A 15,029-nucleotide genomic window follows, 5' to 3' on the forward strand; every position below is an offset into this window, starting at 1 on the left:
AGTTATGGAGCTGATAACCATAAACTCCACACAAGAACGTATCACATGCAAAACAAAAGCAGCAGAACGGTGGATGGCAGGCAGCTCAGGTGTTAGAAGAACACAGCAAGTGATTGATAGCACACTTGGATCACTTTGCTTCTTACTCTACTTTTGCACTTGTTGGAGAATTCAGTGTATTTTGGACTTGTTAGTGCAGATTACTCCTGTTTACAGACATGCTTTCTATCAGAACTTTAGTTTTAACAAACCTCTGGGAGTACTGTCATTTTCTTGAGAACGCCAGGAGACATTCTTGTTAATTAGCAAATGATGTTTCCTACCACCAGGGTGATTCCCTCTGGAAATTAAATCAGCACAATAACCTAATTCAGTCAGATAGAGAGCCACAGCCATAACCTGGAGTGTAAAAAATCTTGATCCTACAGCAATGACATAAAAAATGTTTTAAACATGCACTAATGCTAAATTGTACACGTCACAACAAAGAGGCGACCCGCTGGGAAAAAACAAATGCACTGAGGTAAAAAATGAAGTATGCCACAGGTTTTAACTGAGAGAGCTCACGTTCATTTTCAGTACATTCATTTATTGTGTTGGGACAAATCTCTGCTTCTCAAAAAGCAATTATTTACACTGACAAGACGCACAACAGTGTAACTACAAAATAAATTTGTCACTAGCCCCAAGGTGCTTTGGAAATCTCTTCTGCTCCACAATACAGTTGTGCACTTTAAAATTAAAGTGAGATCAGCGCGTAAAGAATACAGTGTTTCCCCAGGAGACCATGCTCCTTGGCTCCAACATGGTTTATCTTCACTGTGGTGAACGACTGGAACGTGAACACTCTGCTTTATGTATGTATGTTTGGCATCTCAGGGCTTTACAAAGATGAACAGCAATCTACATGCAAATATCCTAAACACATGTTTCGAAAGATGAACCTAATTTAGGCTTAATTCAAACAAGAGTCTGGGATGATTAAGATGACTTGAGCTCATGTAAATAAACTTCAACAAGGGCTGATGATGAGAATAAGACGTTATTCTCAACTGGACAACAACTGATTTCCCAAAACACTGACGACTGGTAGAAAAGTCCGGCTGAATTTAGTCTGAATTTAGTCTGAATTACAGGGGTCACAAAAAGTTAGGGATATTCAGCTTTCAGGTGAAATTTCAGGATGAACCTAAAATGCATTCTAACCTTTCCAGGTGAACTTAATGTGACCTTCTCTAAACCTTTGAATGCACATGTCCAACTGTTCAGTGTCTCAGTACTTTCTGCACCAGCTGCTGTTCTCTAACAAGAAGCTTCACAGCAACATTCACAACAGGTTTGATCCATGAATCCACCAATACATTTCCTGCTTCAGTTAGAATTGGTATTTAAACAGTCCTCCTCATCCTGCTGTTCACATTCTGACATCATGAGACCAAGACGACACCTAACAGTTGATCAGCAGCACCTCAACACTGGAGGCTTCAAACAGGAAGTCCTCAGACGGAGGTGTTCACTGAGCTTAGAGGGTCACAGAGTGTCATCAGGAGGTTGTAACAGTGATACACAGACTGGAAGAGTCACAGAAAGGAGAGGAGTGGACGTCCTTTGGCCACATCCCAATTTGTTGAGGCACTGAAAAATTTTTGTTGTGGTATACCTACCACTGTTGTTAGATTTTCTTTCAATAAATTGTTTAAGATGAATAAATCACCATTGCATGCTTCTACATAAATGTCCTACTTTCATGACATAATATCACTGTAGCATTCACTTTTTACATTTTCCATATATTTCACCTGAAAGTCGAATATCCCTAACTTTTTGTGAGTAGTGTATATTTACAGTTTAATCTTTTACTAACTGCGAATCCAAATGAAATTTCAATCTCTCAAACTCTTGAAAATGATAACAAAATGATTCATGATACAATTGTGACAGAAGTCAGTGACAGACTGGCCTTTGATTAACACCTTTGATTCATGTGTTCCAGCAAAGTTTTCTGACAAGATGTGACACCATGGCTGGTGTAGAGTAGTCAGTTTTCCTCTAGTGCAATTTATTTAGGCACGCTGAATGAATTTGGTCATTGATATCTTGACAAGGAGGATGGAAGATATGAGGGGGTGACATGTGCTTGTGATTTGCCAATGATGATATCTATCCAGGAAATCTCCTCCCCACATCTAGTCTGGGACTGCAGCACCTCATCTGCAACATCATATCCAGTCATTTCCAGCCTCACCATCAATCTCACCAACAACAGGCTCATAAGACAGCTGACTTTACTGGTTTCAAACAAACCTGCTCAGAGGTTCAGGGTGGAACAAAAGACTTAACTGTACGAAGGCAATTAAACCATGAATGTATGACAAGTCTCCACAGTTACTGTAAGTTTTACACACCTTATCAGTTTACTTAATTTAACTCCAGAATTCACAAACAACAATACATTTCTTGCATATATTCAACAAAGACGGACTATGACAAGTGTTTTCATGTATGCAATAAAAATAGGAGTCCAGTAAGAGGCTTCCAATGACAAACTGTCTGGGTTTCATACATGAAACGCTCAGCTGTGACAGGCTGCACTTCCTGCTACACACACACTCTTATGTGGCTGCTTATTAAAAAAAAAAAATGTAGTAGGGAAGTAAAACCTCCCTCACTAAATTTGAGTTATCATCAAATCCAATTATCTGATAATGAGGTACATTTCAGCATCTCACTGGAATACTGTAGCTTTGTAGTTACAAGATATGGGGTGATATCGGGTCAGTTAGATGCACCTGGCATGCCTAGAAAGTTTTAGATATGTTTATAGGTTCAGTTTCCACAGCTTCATGATTCAGTTATTTGGCAATGGTATCATTTCTGTCTCAGAAAGAAAGAGGAGTGGGGATTTATATCTGTTTTAAAGATTGTAACTAGCAATGAGCAAATACTCTAATCTACAAACAATGTAGAATAAAAATAAAAATAATTTAAAAATCTACAGGGACCTACGTTCATTTTGAAAGGAGAGGAGACGTCAGTGGTCATAAGTTCCAATGCACTGCAGTCATGTTAGATTGTTAATAAGGTAGCGAGTCCCTTCACATAACTGCATACCAGCAGGGCCAGAATATGCTGTCAATGCTCAAAATTAATCCAGTCTCCAAGCCAGTGCAGAGTAACACACCCCAGATCATTGTGCCGCTACAAAAGCAAATGAAGCAGCTTGGAGCAAAATCTGAGAGTCTCTGAAAGAAGGCACACAGAGATTAGGAATGTGGAGCTCCTCAGAGAGATGCCTCCACAGCAGACAAAGACACTGGGAAGTCTTTTCTCCTGCTCGGGGCACGAAGAAAGGTCATGTTATTTTGGGACAAGGACTGTTTTCCAGTGTTAAAAGTCTGTGATACTCTGATTACCATGACAGTATCATCGCTGCAAAACTCTCACTGTTATAGAGTTTGTGACAACTTGAGCTGAAATATTTTTAGTACATTGATATGATTTGCATTATTCGATTCCAACTTTGGTCATTGTATTTCTTCACTTCTTTTTTTTTTTTGTTGAACCTACACTTCACTATTATTGCTCCATTTGTGAGGAGATCACAGTGCTGCCTCTCTACCAGAGATCACATAAACAGAGAGAAATATTAGCGGTCCACAGGGAGTTCTCTGCACCAAGTTCAAGAATAGTTTGAAGAAAAACAGCGCTGCCTAGGAGGAAGGAATCCGTGTCTCTGTTTGTGTTTGTTTGCATGTCTGCAAGTTTTCGTGGAAGAAATATGAGACGGGCTTTCAGTGTCAAGATGCAAATATCATTTTCAAACTTCAGTTTTTTGTCTAAACAAATTATGTATCACTCTGAAGCACATAATGCACCCACCATCAGCTCTCACATAACAACAAGCTTTGATTAAAGCTCTATTACAGAAAAGCACACATTTCTTTGAGCCCTTACTGGTGCAGCTTAAGTGTTTCAAAACTTCATTAAACAGCTCAGTGGGGCAGCAATTTTGCCAGGTGGGTCATGAGTCTACAGTGACTATTTCATTTCACAGATCTCTTCTCCAATGTGGCTTTGGTTCCCACCATCAGCATCAGCAGGCCTGATTAACTTTTCAATTAAACCGTCTTCATCTTATAGCCAACATTAAAACACAAGGCTCCGTCAGTAGGTTCTTTGTAGCTACATGCTAGAAAGGCACACACAGCAAGTATAAAGCCTAAAAATATATATATGGAGGATGAGAGTGAATGTAAATGTGAAAGGATTCCATTAAATACTGCACAGGCAGCACTGAGGGAAACTCTAAACGCAGCTAAAGATGGAAAAATGAACAATAACTCTACTGTGTCACATACTGGTGACAGACACTGTGAAGAGCAGTGTTCTGAGTTTGACCACAATTCATCAAGAAATGTCATGGACAAGGTGACGGAATGTAAAATAAGGTTTGGTTTAATAATAATAATGATGATACGTTTCAAATATGTGTTTGGGAACCTTTTGGGTCACAAGAAAATTAAATCCAATGAATCCAAAGTTATTCTGGAAATCTCAGTGACTTCAAAGATGACACAGAGTACAGTGGCCTGTTCTGCTGCATAGTTATGGTTGATTTTTACTATTTTCTATTCAGCAAACATTTGGTTTTATCATTAGTGAACACACAAACTGACAGAGACAGATTCCTGGATGGACAAAAACATGGTCATATAATGTATTAATTAAATTTCCCCTTCTTTCTCTCTGCTTTCTATTCACTGAATGTCCCAGACATGGCTTGTAATTTTTCACTCTCTTTGTCCTTTCAGACTGGCTGTACCTCTTTATCTCATTTCTTTCTTTCACATCCATTCCATAAGCGGCCTCTCACCTTCACTTTGCCAGCTTCTCTTCTGGAGACCAGGTTTAGTCACAAAGTCACATCAGACATTGCCATATGACAAAGCCATATGATTTTTCCCCCCCAAAAAATGGAATTTACTGTATGAAACATAGCTTTAAAGCAAAATTGATATCCACCAGTTAATCTAGCCTCATATTGATTTACAGTAGGTGTGTCAAAACTACAACCTGCAGGGGATGTGTGGCCCGCGAGTTACTTTAGTTATTGAAAATATGTTGGGCCCACTATATCAAAGTGCGGTGCTTGTTGTGAGTTCTTCTGATTTGGTCATCACACTGCTACAGAGGCTGCCAATGAGGTGGCTCATCTTCTAGCCTGGCATAAAAAAATCATTTACAGAAGGTGACCTTCTACAGGAGTGTCTCACTAAAGTGGACCGCCCAGATAAGCAGCAAGAAGTTAACAATGTCAGGTTGCCCGGCGAATCACAGACAAATGTAATTAAATTTCAGGCAAAGCATGCACATTTGACTTGTTTTCTTTTCACATGTCTGTGACAAAGGCACTGATACTGGTGAATTTAAAGGTGATTAAATCATCTACAGTTCCAGTTTTCTGCACAGACTGCATTAAGAAAGTAAAATGGCTTATGCCTTTAATGTAAAAAGCCCTGGGCTGTATACTTCTTAACCAAGTGGCTCGTAGCATAATACACATTTAGAAACAACTATAACACTGCAAGGGTAAATGTATTTTAGAATACAATTCAATAATCTCCATACTGTTAAGACTACTGGGTAAATGCACACATATTCTTTTTACCATTAAAACACTTCTGGCCATCACCACCATCAAAAATGTTAAATCTCTTCCCTTAAGTGTAAAAAACATGGCAAAGTCATGTTATTGTGTGAGAAAGAAAAAGTTCCTACTCTGCTCATTAACTTTCAGACAGAAGCCAGTCAGGAGGGCAACAAAGATGAAGATTACAGCACAAATAAAATCAAATGGAACAAAGCAGCCTTGTATCTCTGCAGAGGAATAATATCAGTTTCCAGTATTCAAATGACACAAACAAGTGGTAGTGACACTATACTGTTGGACTAGTAAATATTTCATTTATCCATCATCTATAGCTAATTCTGATCTGAAAAAGTGTACATCCAACAAAATAAAACACTAGAGTGTGTTTTCAGTGAACTCATGAGGCCCTTCTAACAACGTGAACATCCTCCTTCAGCTTTCAGAAGCTTTAAAAAAAAGCTTTTGCTCACCAGGAATCCTAAAACTGTATTTGTTTGGGGAGCTGTATTCTGACAAACACATCCCTGAAAAAAGCTGCTGAGGCTGAATGTTATAGTGTGTACAATAGCCTGTGGTGTGGATTGTGAAATATCGTCATGAGCCACGAGAAAAGTTCATCACCAAACAAGGACTGTAGGACTTTACAATATAACCTTGTGAAAGTGATATCTGTGGACTAAAATCTCTGTCTAAGAAAAGGAACTATCAAAATATTCCCCTCATCCCACAGGTACCACGTTATTTTCTATTATTGACCTACACTTCTATCCACATTTATTCACCCTACTACCCTAAATGTGGAGCAGGAGCTCTGGGCTACAGATTGATAAAACACAACCATTTTCATCACCTTGCAATGGCACACATTTCTACCTGCTTATCTATGATGAAACTGAAAGAAATGGGTCATTTTAGGATAAACGGTTTTGAGGAAATTTGGGTCTGAACTGCAATACAAACCAGACATATTGTGCTGTATGTGTGGGATTCACATGTTGCTTTAACTGTATTCCAAATCTAAAGTGGTTCTTCTAAAGAATTAAAAATAACTTTCACTGAGCTACAGAGAAAAACGCAGATCAAACGCATCAAATGTTGGCTGAAAGGTGCTCAGAGCTCGCTGTTGCCCTCAATAGTCAGAGTGTCCTTCTCTATCACAAGAACAGTCCAGTGGTGAGTGTGGATGAAATGGATAGGGGCGTAACTGACCTGGATAAAGTGAGGCAGGGAACTGCTATGGAGTAAAACGCTGTACTGTACGTCCTGGATTCCTCAAATCCTTGATGTGTGGAGGATGCACCCCACAATACAGACTCCTCTCTAAAGTAATGTGGTAGTGTGGTAATGTCAGAAAATCCTGAGGATCAACTGAAGGATATTGTCATGTGTGCGTTTCTTTCTCCAGCAGGATCCATCCAGTGATATGATAATGTGTGGCACTGTGAGGACATGAGCACAAATGAGACACTTTTCCCACAGAAAAGCCACATAAGGGATAAAGATAATATGAGGGATTTTTTTTTTGAAGGGTGTCACAAACATTATCATATTGAGCCCTGACAGGAAGCCTTGAACGGCGGCCGTTTCATTCTCATTTGGAAAGCTGATGTGGAGCGCACAAACATGCTCATCTACACTCAGCAGCAGCAAAGTTTTGGTGTGATTTAGGGAGCTGCTTCCTGATATCAAAGAGTGCGCCAAGATGTCTAAACATTCAAAATATGCACAGTTAGAAGACAAGCAGTGGCTTCTGGATTCAGTGTTCATTACAGACTGATAACTGATGCGCAAAGTGAACTGAATGTATAATTGATTGACAAGATCAGGTCTGTAGGCATTTTTCAAGTCCAACTCTAGCTGCAACTGCCGTCAACTAAGCCGCATTACCAGGATTTGTTCTACTTTGAAACCATGCATTCAAAACTTCAGCATCCCAGCACAGAAACAGAGGAGCTTGACACCTCACATTACACAATGCAAACTCCTAATATGTCATCAGATGCTAACAGAAGCTTGTTGCTAAGTGTATGCGTTGGCACAGATATATGAAAAATGTGGATGACACTGCCTCCAGAATTGGCTGGCTCCTTCACCTGGACACAGCTGCACGGGAAAATGAAAAACTCACTCCTTTAGAATGACATTCAGATGAAGTGAAAAGCATCTGGAAGGTCGGGTGAGTGCTACATGCAGTATTATTTCAAAATCAACAAAGGAATGTAGCCTTGTACTTTCCAGCACTTTTTTGGGCCAACCTTCCTATGTGGGTCTGCATTTTCTCACATTAAGACAAAAAGAAATGGAATTGAAAGGTCCAGGGTTAAGTGCAGAAGAAATAAACCCCTAAATGTGTCCTTAAGTTGAAATGTTTGCTTGTCATGCTAAGGTCATGCGACACAAATGAAAGAATGAGAAACCTAAACGAGGCTATTGATTTTTTTCCCAAGGAGAGTTTCTCCTGGGATTGATCAGCTGCTTTTCTTTCTTGCTCTGAATGGGATCCAGGTCTCCTCCATGATTCAAAGCCTGGCAGCTAATTCAGACAGACTTTGGTGTGTCTTTGAGTGCACGGTGTCTTTCACCTGTCCTCTTGCAGACCTTAGAAGCCGACATTGTCTGGGTGTGTTCAAGGTTTTTTCAGCAAAGTCATCCATGTTGGTGAATTCGCTGGGCACACCTTCGCAAAACAGGACAGAGAGAAAAATCAAAGTGTTTCAATGGAGTAGTGAAAGATGTGAAATCAGGAAAAGTTTTAGTTTACTACAGACAATTGCAGATTTAGAAACTGTGTTTAAAGAATATTCAAAAGGAAGAAAAAATGTGGTCACAATCTATTAATGTATTTAAAAACCTATTTCAGAGGCAGAGGTGAACAAGAACCATGAGATGAGGGAAGTTACTTACATAAAATAATGTTCTTTACTCAACAAACGTGTCAACAAGCTTTATACAGTACAAAACCTACAAAGCTATTTCAAATAACTATAAAAACTTTGTCCTCATTTTATCCCTCTAGGAAGCAAGCTCCCAAGAAAATCTTATATAATGAGTTAGTATATATTTTTTAATTCTTAGAGACATACGTATATATGTAATCAAATGTAAACACAAAGCATAATCATCCCCCACACTGAGCCTTTTGAACCTCGTGATGTTTAAACACAATACTGCATATTTCAGAAGTATTTCTAAGGCTGCCAATAATCTATATAAACCAAACTAGATTTGGCAGCAGTGTGGCTCACACATCCAACTGGCAAAATCAAATGGCCTAATTAGGTCATCGCTGCAATGATTTGCTCCGGTCACAATGATCACAATCGATTAAGAAACTGTGCCTGAGTTCCGGCACCTTCCAGATGTCGAGACCCAGCCGACGGCTTCTCTCTCCTCCTACAAAGCAGCAGTTGACTGTGAGCTCCGAGTGTTATTAATAGCCACTGCAGGGGTGGAGAAGGTCTTCGGCTGTCAAAGGGTTGAGGTGGCACCAGGGTTCAGAGCAGCGCTGCACCACCATCACCTCGATGGGCGAAAGGCTATGGAACAACCCGGCTTTAAACGTGTCGTTCTCAAACTAGACATGTTTCCTGTTGTTTAGTTTTGAATTATAGTGAAGGAATAACAGCCCAACAACCTGCCAGGGGATGGCAGTATTGACTGATTTAACCTGTTCAATTTACCTTACTTCTCTTGGTTTGGGAAGGTGGATTGCTCTCCTGTTCACAAAGAAAGCAATTCAGTTCAATTGAGGCTCTGGTTAATAGCAGAGAATACGAGCTCCATCCTCTCACCATCCTTGTTTCTTAGTGAGATGTGTGGGCCCTATTAAAGCAACAAAGCAGGAAAAGAAAGTCATTCCTGTTGCCGTCTCCCGTGGCTGTGTGCACCACATTATGTGCAACAGATGAGACCAACAGGAGGGTCCAACATTATGCATATCCAGAGGTTCCCTGCACCAGCGCAGGAGGACTAATCTGCTCCTTTACGGGTTAGTCGATTTCACCCTGACGTTCAGTTTACTGCATTCAGCTGCAGGCTTGATGTGCTTATCTGAGCTTCACTTAAGATTGTTCTGTGGTTTTTGGCCGTCTTTGTTCACAAAAATACAGCAGGTAATGCCTCAATAGATCTTTTTAGCACTGGGTTATCTAACAGTGTTTTATGTCTGACAAGGCAACTGGAAAAGCTGTATGGTTTCAAAGAAGAATCAGCTCTGGCCGTAAATGGTGTACAAATACTAGGATAGCGGCCTAACAAAAGTCAAAACAAACAGAAGAATCCAGGAATTTTTCAAAGGATTTCGTAATATTTTGAGATGGGAATGTTTGCATATTCTTTATCCTAGTCAGGGACGGACAGAATCCCTGTGTCTGTTTTGGGTTTTTAGTATTGTGCTTTAGGTATTATCATGCTTTCTGTTCTGTGTTTTATCAGGCAGCGAGACAAACCTTCCCTGGGGGACAATAAAGTAAAGTTGAGATTGAAGTTGAAGATGGGTTTAGGTCAGTGTTTCTCAAACTCTTTTTCTGGGGACCCACTTTTCAAAAATGACAAACCATCATGACCTAATTCACAGCTGGCCTTGCCTATTAATGTGAGAGGAGGAGATTTGTGCATAAATGAACATCACTGATGACTTTAACTGCCACTTCCACATCACCTGATATTGTCTTGAATAGGTAAACCATCTAATTCTAAGAGATACACATCACAACTTTGATCTATGCATGTGTTATTGAAAACATAAACACGTTAAATCAGACCAAGTAAATGCGTTTAGACACTCTGTGGGTTGTGACCCCTCTCTGGGAATGACTGGTCTAGATAATTGGACCCAATCTGTGGAGCAAAACTCGGACTATATAACTAGTGCACTTAACAAACCACACTTAGATGGACTTAAACTGAACCTCTTTGATTTCTGAGTGTGAGGTTAACAGACAATAATTAAACATGTCCATCCATACAAATGAGATGAACTGTGACATTCACTACGAAGCAGCCACCAAATTAATCAGGGTTATTTGCAGTTTATGTTTTAACGGATACTAAAAGTTTGTGCTGGGCTTCCTTGGTGTTACATGTCAAGAGTTCACTGACGTCCATCTGCAAAGCAGTCGAGCGGAGAAGGAGCTACGATGGGTTTCAACACTGATCAGCATGCATCCATCCAATCTAGATTGACATCATGCCTTTCAGGCCTGATCTCCACTTCTGAGGAAGCACTGAATTTATCCAGAATTATTTGAAGAAATTATCCCTCCAGAAGGAAAGCACAGCCAAGTCAAACATTTACAGTCACAGCATCAGGCTCTGCCCGCGGACGAGTCAGCCTCCTCTCCTCCACTCAGGAAGCCCACAGCAACTGGCAGACCTGGAAACCTTTGTGTCTGATTGAGTGCTGGGAAAGAGCCAATTAGAGTTGTTTGTCGAGGGAGCAACAATCATAGAACAACTCATTATGGCCGCCATCCGGTATGGCTTTTTTTTTTTTTTTTTTTTGCCTGCTTGATTTTACAGCTGTGGAGTAAAAACAGCCAGATGCCCTTTCTATTATTAATTCATTGCAGCCTATATGCTTTGCCCATACACATGAAAAATTATGAGAGCAACAGCTCTATTGGCCAACTGACTGGACGCTTAACTCATTAAATGATCGATGTTTAAATTCACCTGCTTATCACTTGCTCACTTACTCATATGCAATTTAACATTATGCAGATAGCTTCCTTTAGTGGGTTAAGAGAGCCCCGTTCAGACAAAGGGCACACCAAGCTGCTGGGCCTAGATGTGACGACAGACCTGCAGTGCTCTCTACTGGCAAGAGAAGTAAAAATGTCAATTCATTAGACTCTGTCCTCTGTACAGATTACAACTTTCTTTGGGTAATGTAAAAGCTAAATAATTAGAAAGGTAATGCATTCACCAGGAACCTTAGGCAACTGAAGCTGGTAAGATTGTGCACTTATCCTGCCTACCTGATAACATTTTGCCTACTTATTCACTGCAGACGAGGACCAGATTTGAATGACAAACAATGCAAGGAGACATTACAAACTTAGAGGATATATTCAACATGACAGTTAGCAAGCAAATCAATGAGATTCATATGCAAGCACACAGTGTTATCTGGCTTGGGTTTGGTTGTCCTTTAGAGCATGACCAGTTCATGGTTGTATAAAAGAACCCAGATACCAAGAAAAAGAGTAAACAGAAAGTTAGTCATTACAATCATAGATGTGATTAGGAAATGGACCTCTGGAACAGACCTTATCCTGCACGGCCAAATCAGTGAATGAAACTGAAAAGTTTTCACCAAGTCTTTAACAAACGACTGCTGTTAGTGCTCAGACAGGTATATAGTTTATTTTATTCAGTTACAACGAGGAGGTGTGACAAAGGGTATGTTAAAACTAATATCTAATATGAGGTATACACTTCCAAGTTAGAGTAAAGAAGTTACATACTATGTTGCCTCATATTACCATCTGTCAAATGCTCCCCTCCTCACTTTCTGTCCCTCTTTTAAAAGCAGAAAAGGAGAACCAGCTATGAATTCAGCCAGAGGTCTAGTGCACTGGGTTCACCTTATCTCTGTACCACTGTAGATCAGTTAGAATCTCCAGCAAATGCACCCAGTGACAGAACCCTGACTTTAGTAAACACCAAAGGCCACTAACACTCAATACCTTATTTGGTTGACAACACAGTATGTGTGAGATCTGAATAACTCAAGATATGTGCACATATACTTCTTAGAATTTTGATTAAGCTGATTAAATTAACACCCCACAGAGGCAATAGAAAGTATATTCTCATTTTACAAGCTTCACAATTGTTACGTACATCATATTGTTCCAATGCAATCATCAAAGTTGATGTTGGAAAACAAAATAGGAAACTGAGAAAAGAAAGTCAGGTCAGTACATGAACAAAAACTTGCAACATTCAGTACAAGTCTAAAGGACATGAATGGGTTAATTGTAGAAATTCAGTGCACCTGACTTTTTAAAAAAAAAGGTTTTGGGGGCTTGGCATACTTTCCATTCAGCATACAAACAATTGCACAAGGTTCAGTCATTCAGTATTTCACAGCCTGTCCAACTTAAATCAAGAACTCAAAGATTTAAGGTAAGCAATTGAATTTAGTCCTTAATGCATAGATAGATAGATAGATAGATAGATAGATAGATAGATAGATAGATAGATAGATAGATACATAGATAGATAGATAGAACTTCAATTACTATAAAAAAATATATGAATAACAATAATATATATATCAATATTCCATCCACAGCTGGTATGCAAACCATTGTGCTGTTGGTGTTATGGGTACTGGGAACATCGCTGGTGTTGCCAGATCCAGACACAGCTGGAGAGAAAGTGGCTGAAGAGCCTATTCCATGTTCTAAGGGATGCACCTGTCTGCATGATGACTACAGCTTGGAGCTCAACATGTACTGCAGTGCTCGTAACTTCACTCAAGTCCCGTCTGACATACCCCCGTCCACTCACTCTATCTGGCTGGATGGCAACTTGTTCACCACGCTGCCAGCATCCGTGTTTAAGGATCTTTCTAATCTGGACTTTTTGAATCTGCAGAGTGGCCAGCTGGTGACACTCGACCCTCAGGCTTTCAAAGGACTTAGGTCGCTAGCACACATTCACCTTGAGCGAAATAACCTGCGAATCTTACCGGGTGCAATCTTCCAGAACACACCTAACCTTGCTTCACTCAGTCTGCATAACAACCAACTCACTCGAATTGAGGAAAGGCTGTTTGCTGGACTCTCACACATGTGGCTTCTGAACCTAGGGTGGAACTCAATTGCAGTTTTACCTGAGGCGGCTTTCCATGACCTCCAAGGTCTACGAGAGCTCATTCTTGCGGGGAACAGACTTGCTTACTTGCAGCCACAGCTTTTCCAAAATCTTGCTGAGCTTAAAGAGTTGGATCTGACTGGAAATTACCTGAAGGTCATCAAAGCTAATGTGTTTGTTAAACTCACTAAACTGCAAAAGCTTTACCTGGCCCAGAATCAGATTGTGACAGTGGTACCCAGAGCCTTCGTAGGCATGAAGTCCCTAAGATGGCTGGATCTCACAAACAACAAACTGACATCTCTCCATGACGACACTTTCTTAGGCCTGTACAGTCTTCATGTGCTGCGTCTTTCCAACAACTCTATTAATGGAATTAGGCCCAGGACTTTCCGAGATCTGCAATACTTAGAGGAGCTGCGACTCAGCTACAACAAGATCCGAGCCCTGGGGGAGAGGATCTTTGAGGGGCTCGGTCATCTGGAAGTCCTAGAGCTGGAGCACAACCAAGTGCAGGAGGCACAACTGGGTAGTTTCACCGGGCTCTCTCACGTGGCTGTCATCAACCTGTCTGGAAGCTGCTTCCACAGTCTCCCAGACCAAGTGTTCAGAGGTCTGTCGAAGCTTCATAGCCTTCACCTGGACAGAGGTTGCCTAACAAGGATCACAACTCAAGCCTTCACAGGGCTCTCTGGTCTACGGAGGCTTTTTCTGCAGCACAACAACATCTCTGCGGTGGAGCGCCAGAGCTTTGCAGACCTGGTAGGCCTACTGGGACTGGACTTGAGTTTCAACAAGTTGGAGGTTCTCACAACCCATACATTCTCTGGCCTCAAGAATTTGGAGTACTTGCTGTTGTCAAACAATGAATGTCGGCAATTTTTGCAGAATGGCACAAAGCAGTTGCTTCCAAGGCTGCGCTATCTGGACCTCAGAGCTAATGCCTTGACAAACATGGTCCCGGATTTCTCAGAGAGTATGGAAAAACTTTTGCTGTCTGGAAACCGGTGGAAGTGTGATTGCAGTGCCCTCCCACTCAGAAACTACAGCCTGAGAAATCCACTGGTGATACCTCGGCAAGTGGAGACCCATGCGGAGGGCGAAGAGCCGGACACAACTATCACCATATACAACAACATCACATGCACCAGCCCACCACGTGTAGCTGGTCAGGACCTGCGGGACATTGACAGTGAACTCTTCCAAAGCTGCTAGACAAACACACACACAAGTGTTTAGGGAAAAAAAAAGTGTTACCTGTAATATTTTCAAGAATGTAAATTCATTCAGTTACTGATTTCAAGATTTTAACTGTGGTACAAATACATGATTAGGTTTCTTGTTTCACATTACGCTTGCAATTCACAGATAAACTATTGTCATCTGTAGCCTTCACATAAAATGTTTCAAAAAATACTTCAGGGATGATGTGATTTTTTTCTTCCACTGAGAAGATCAACTATCCAATTTTTCATTTGCTTCAACTTTATGGACTCATATAACTAATAGTGAATGACTAATTGTGGGAAAATGAGTTTTAGGATTGGGTTACCAT

The 15,029-nt window shown here is 40.6% G+C and overlaps 1 protein-coding gene across 1 annotated transcript; it reads left to right on the forward strand.

The window, feature by feature from the left end:
• Positions 1-12,955: 12,955 nt before the first annotated feature.
• Positions 12,956-14,710, forward strand: igfals (insulin-like growth factor binding protein, acid labile subunit). Its single transcript, XM_070848511.1, has one exon. It carries the CDS (start codon positions 12,956-12,958, stop codon positions 14,687-14,689), a length of 1,734 nt encoding a protein of 577 aa, XP_070704612.1. The 3' UTR covers positions 14,690-14,710.
• The last annotated feature ends 319 nt before the right edge of the window (positions 14,711-15,029 follow it).

The sequence above is a fragment of the Pempheris klunzingeri genome, chromosome 17, assembly GCF_042242105.1.
Source record: "Pempheris klunzingeri isolate RE-2024b chromosome 17, fPemKlu1.hap1, whole genome shotgun sequence".
NCBI classification, from domain to species: domain Eukaryota; kingdom Metazoa; phylum Chordata; class Actinopteri; order Acropomatiformes; family Pempheridae; genus Pempheris; species Pempheris klunzingeri.

Coding starts and splice junctions, on each gene's coding strand:
- igfals (XM_070848511.1), top strand. CDS start 12,956: ATGCAAACCATTGTGCTGTTGGTGTTATGGGTACTGGGAACATCGCTG.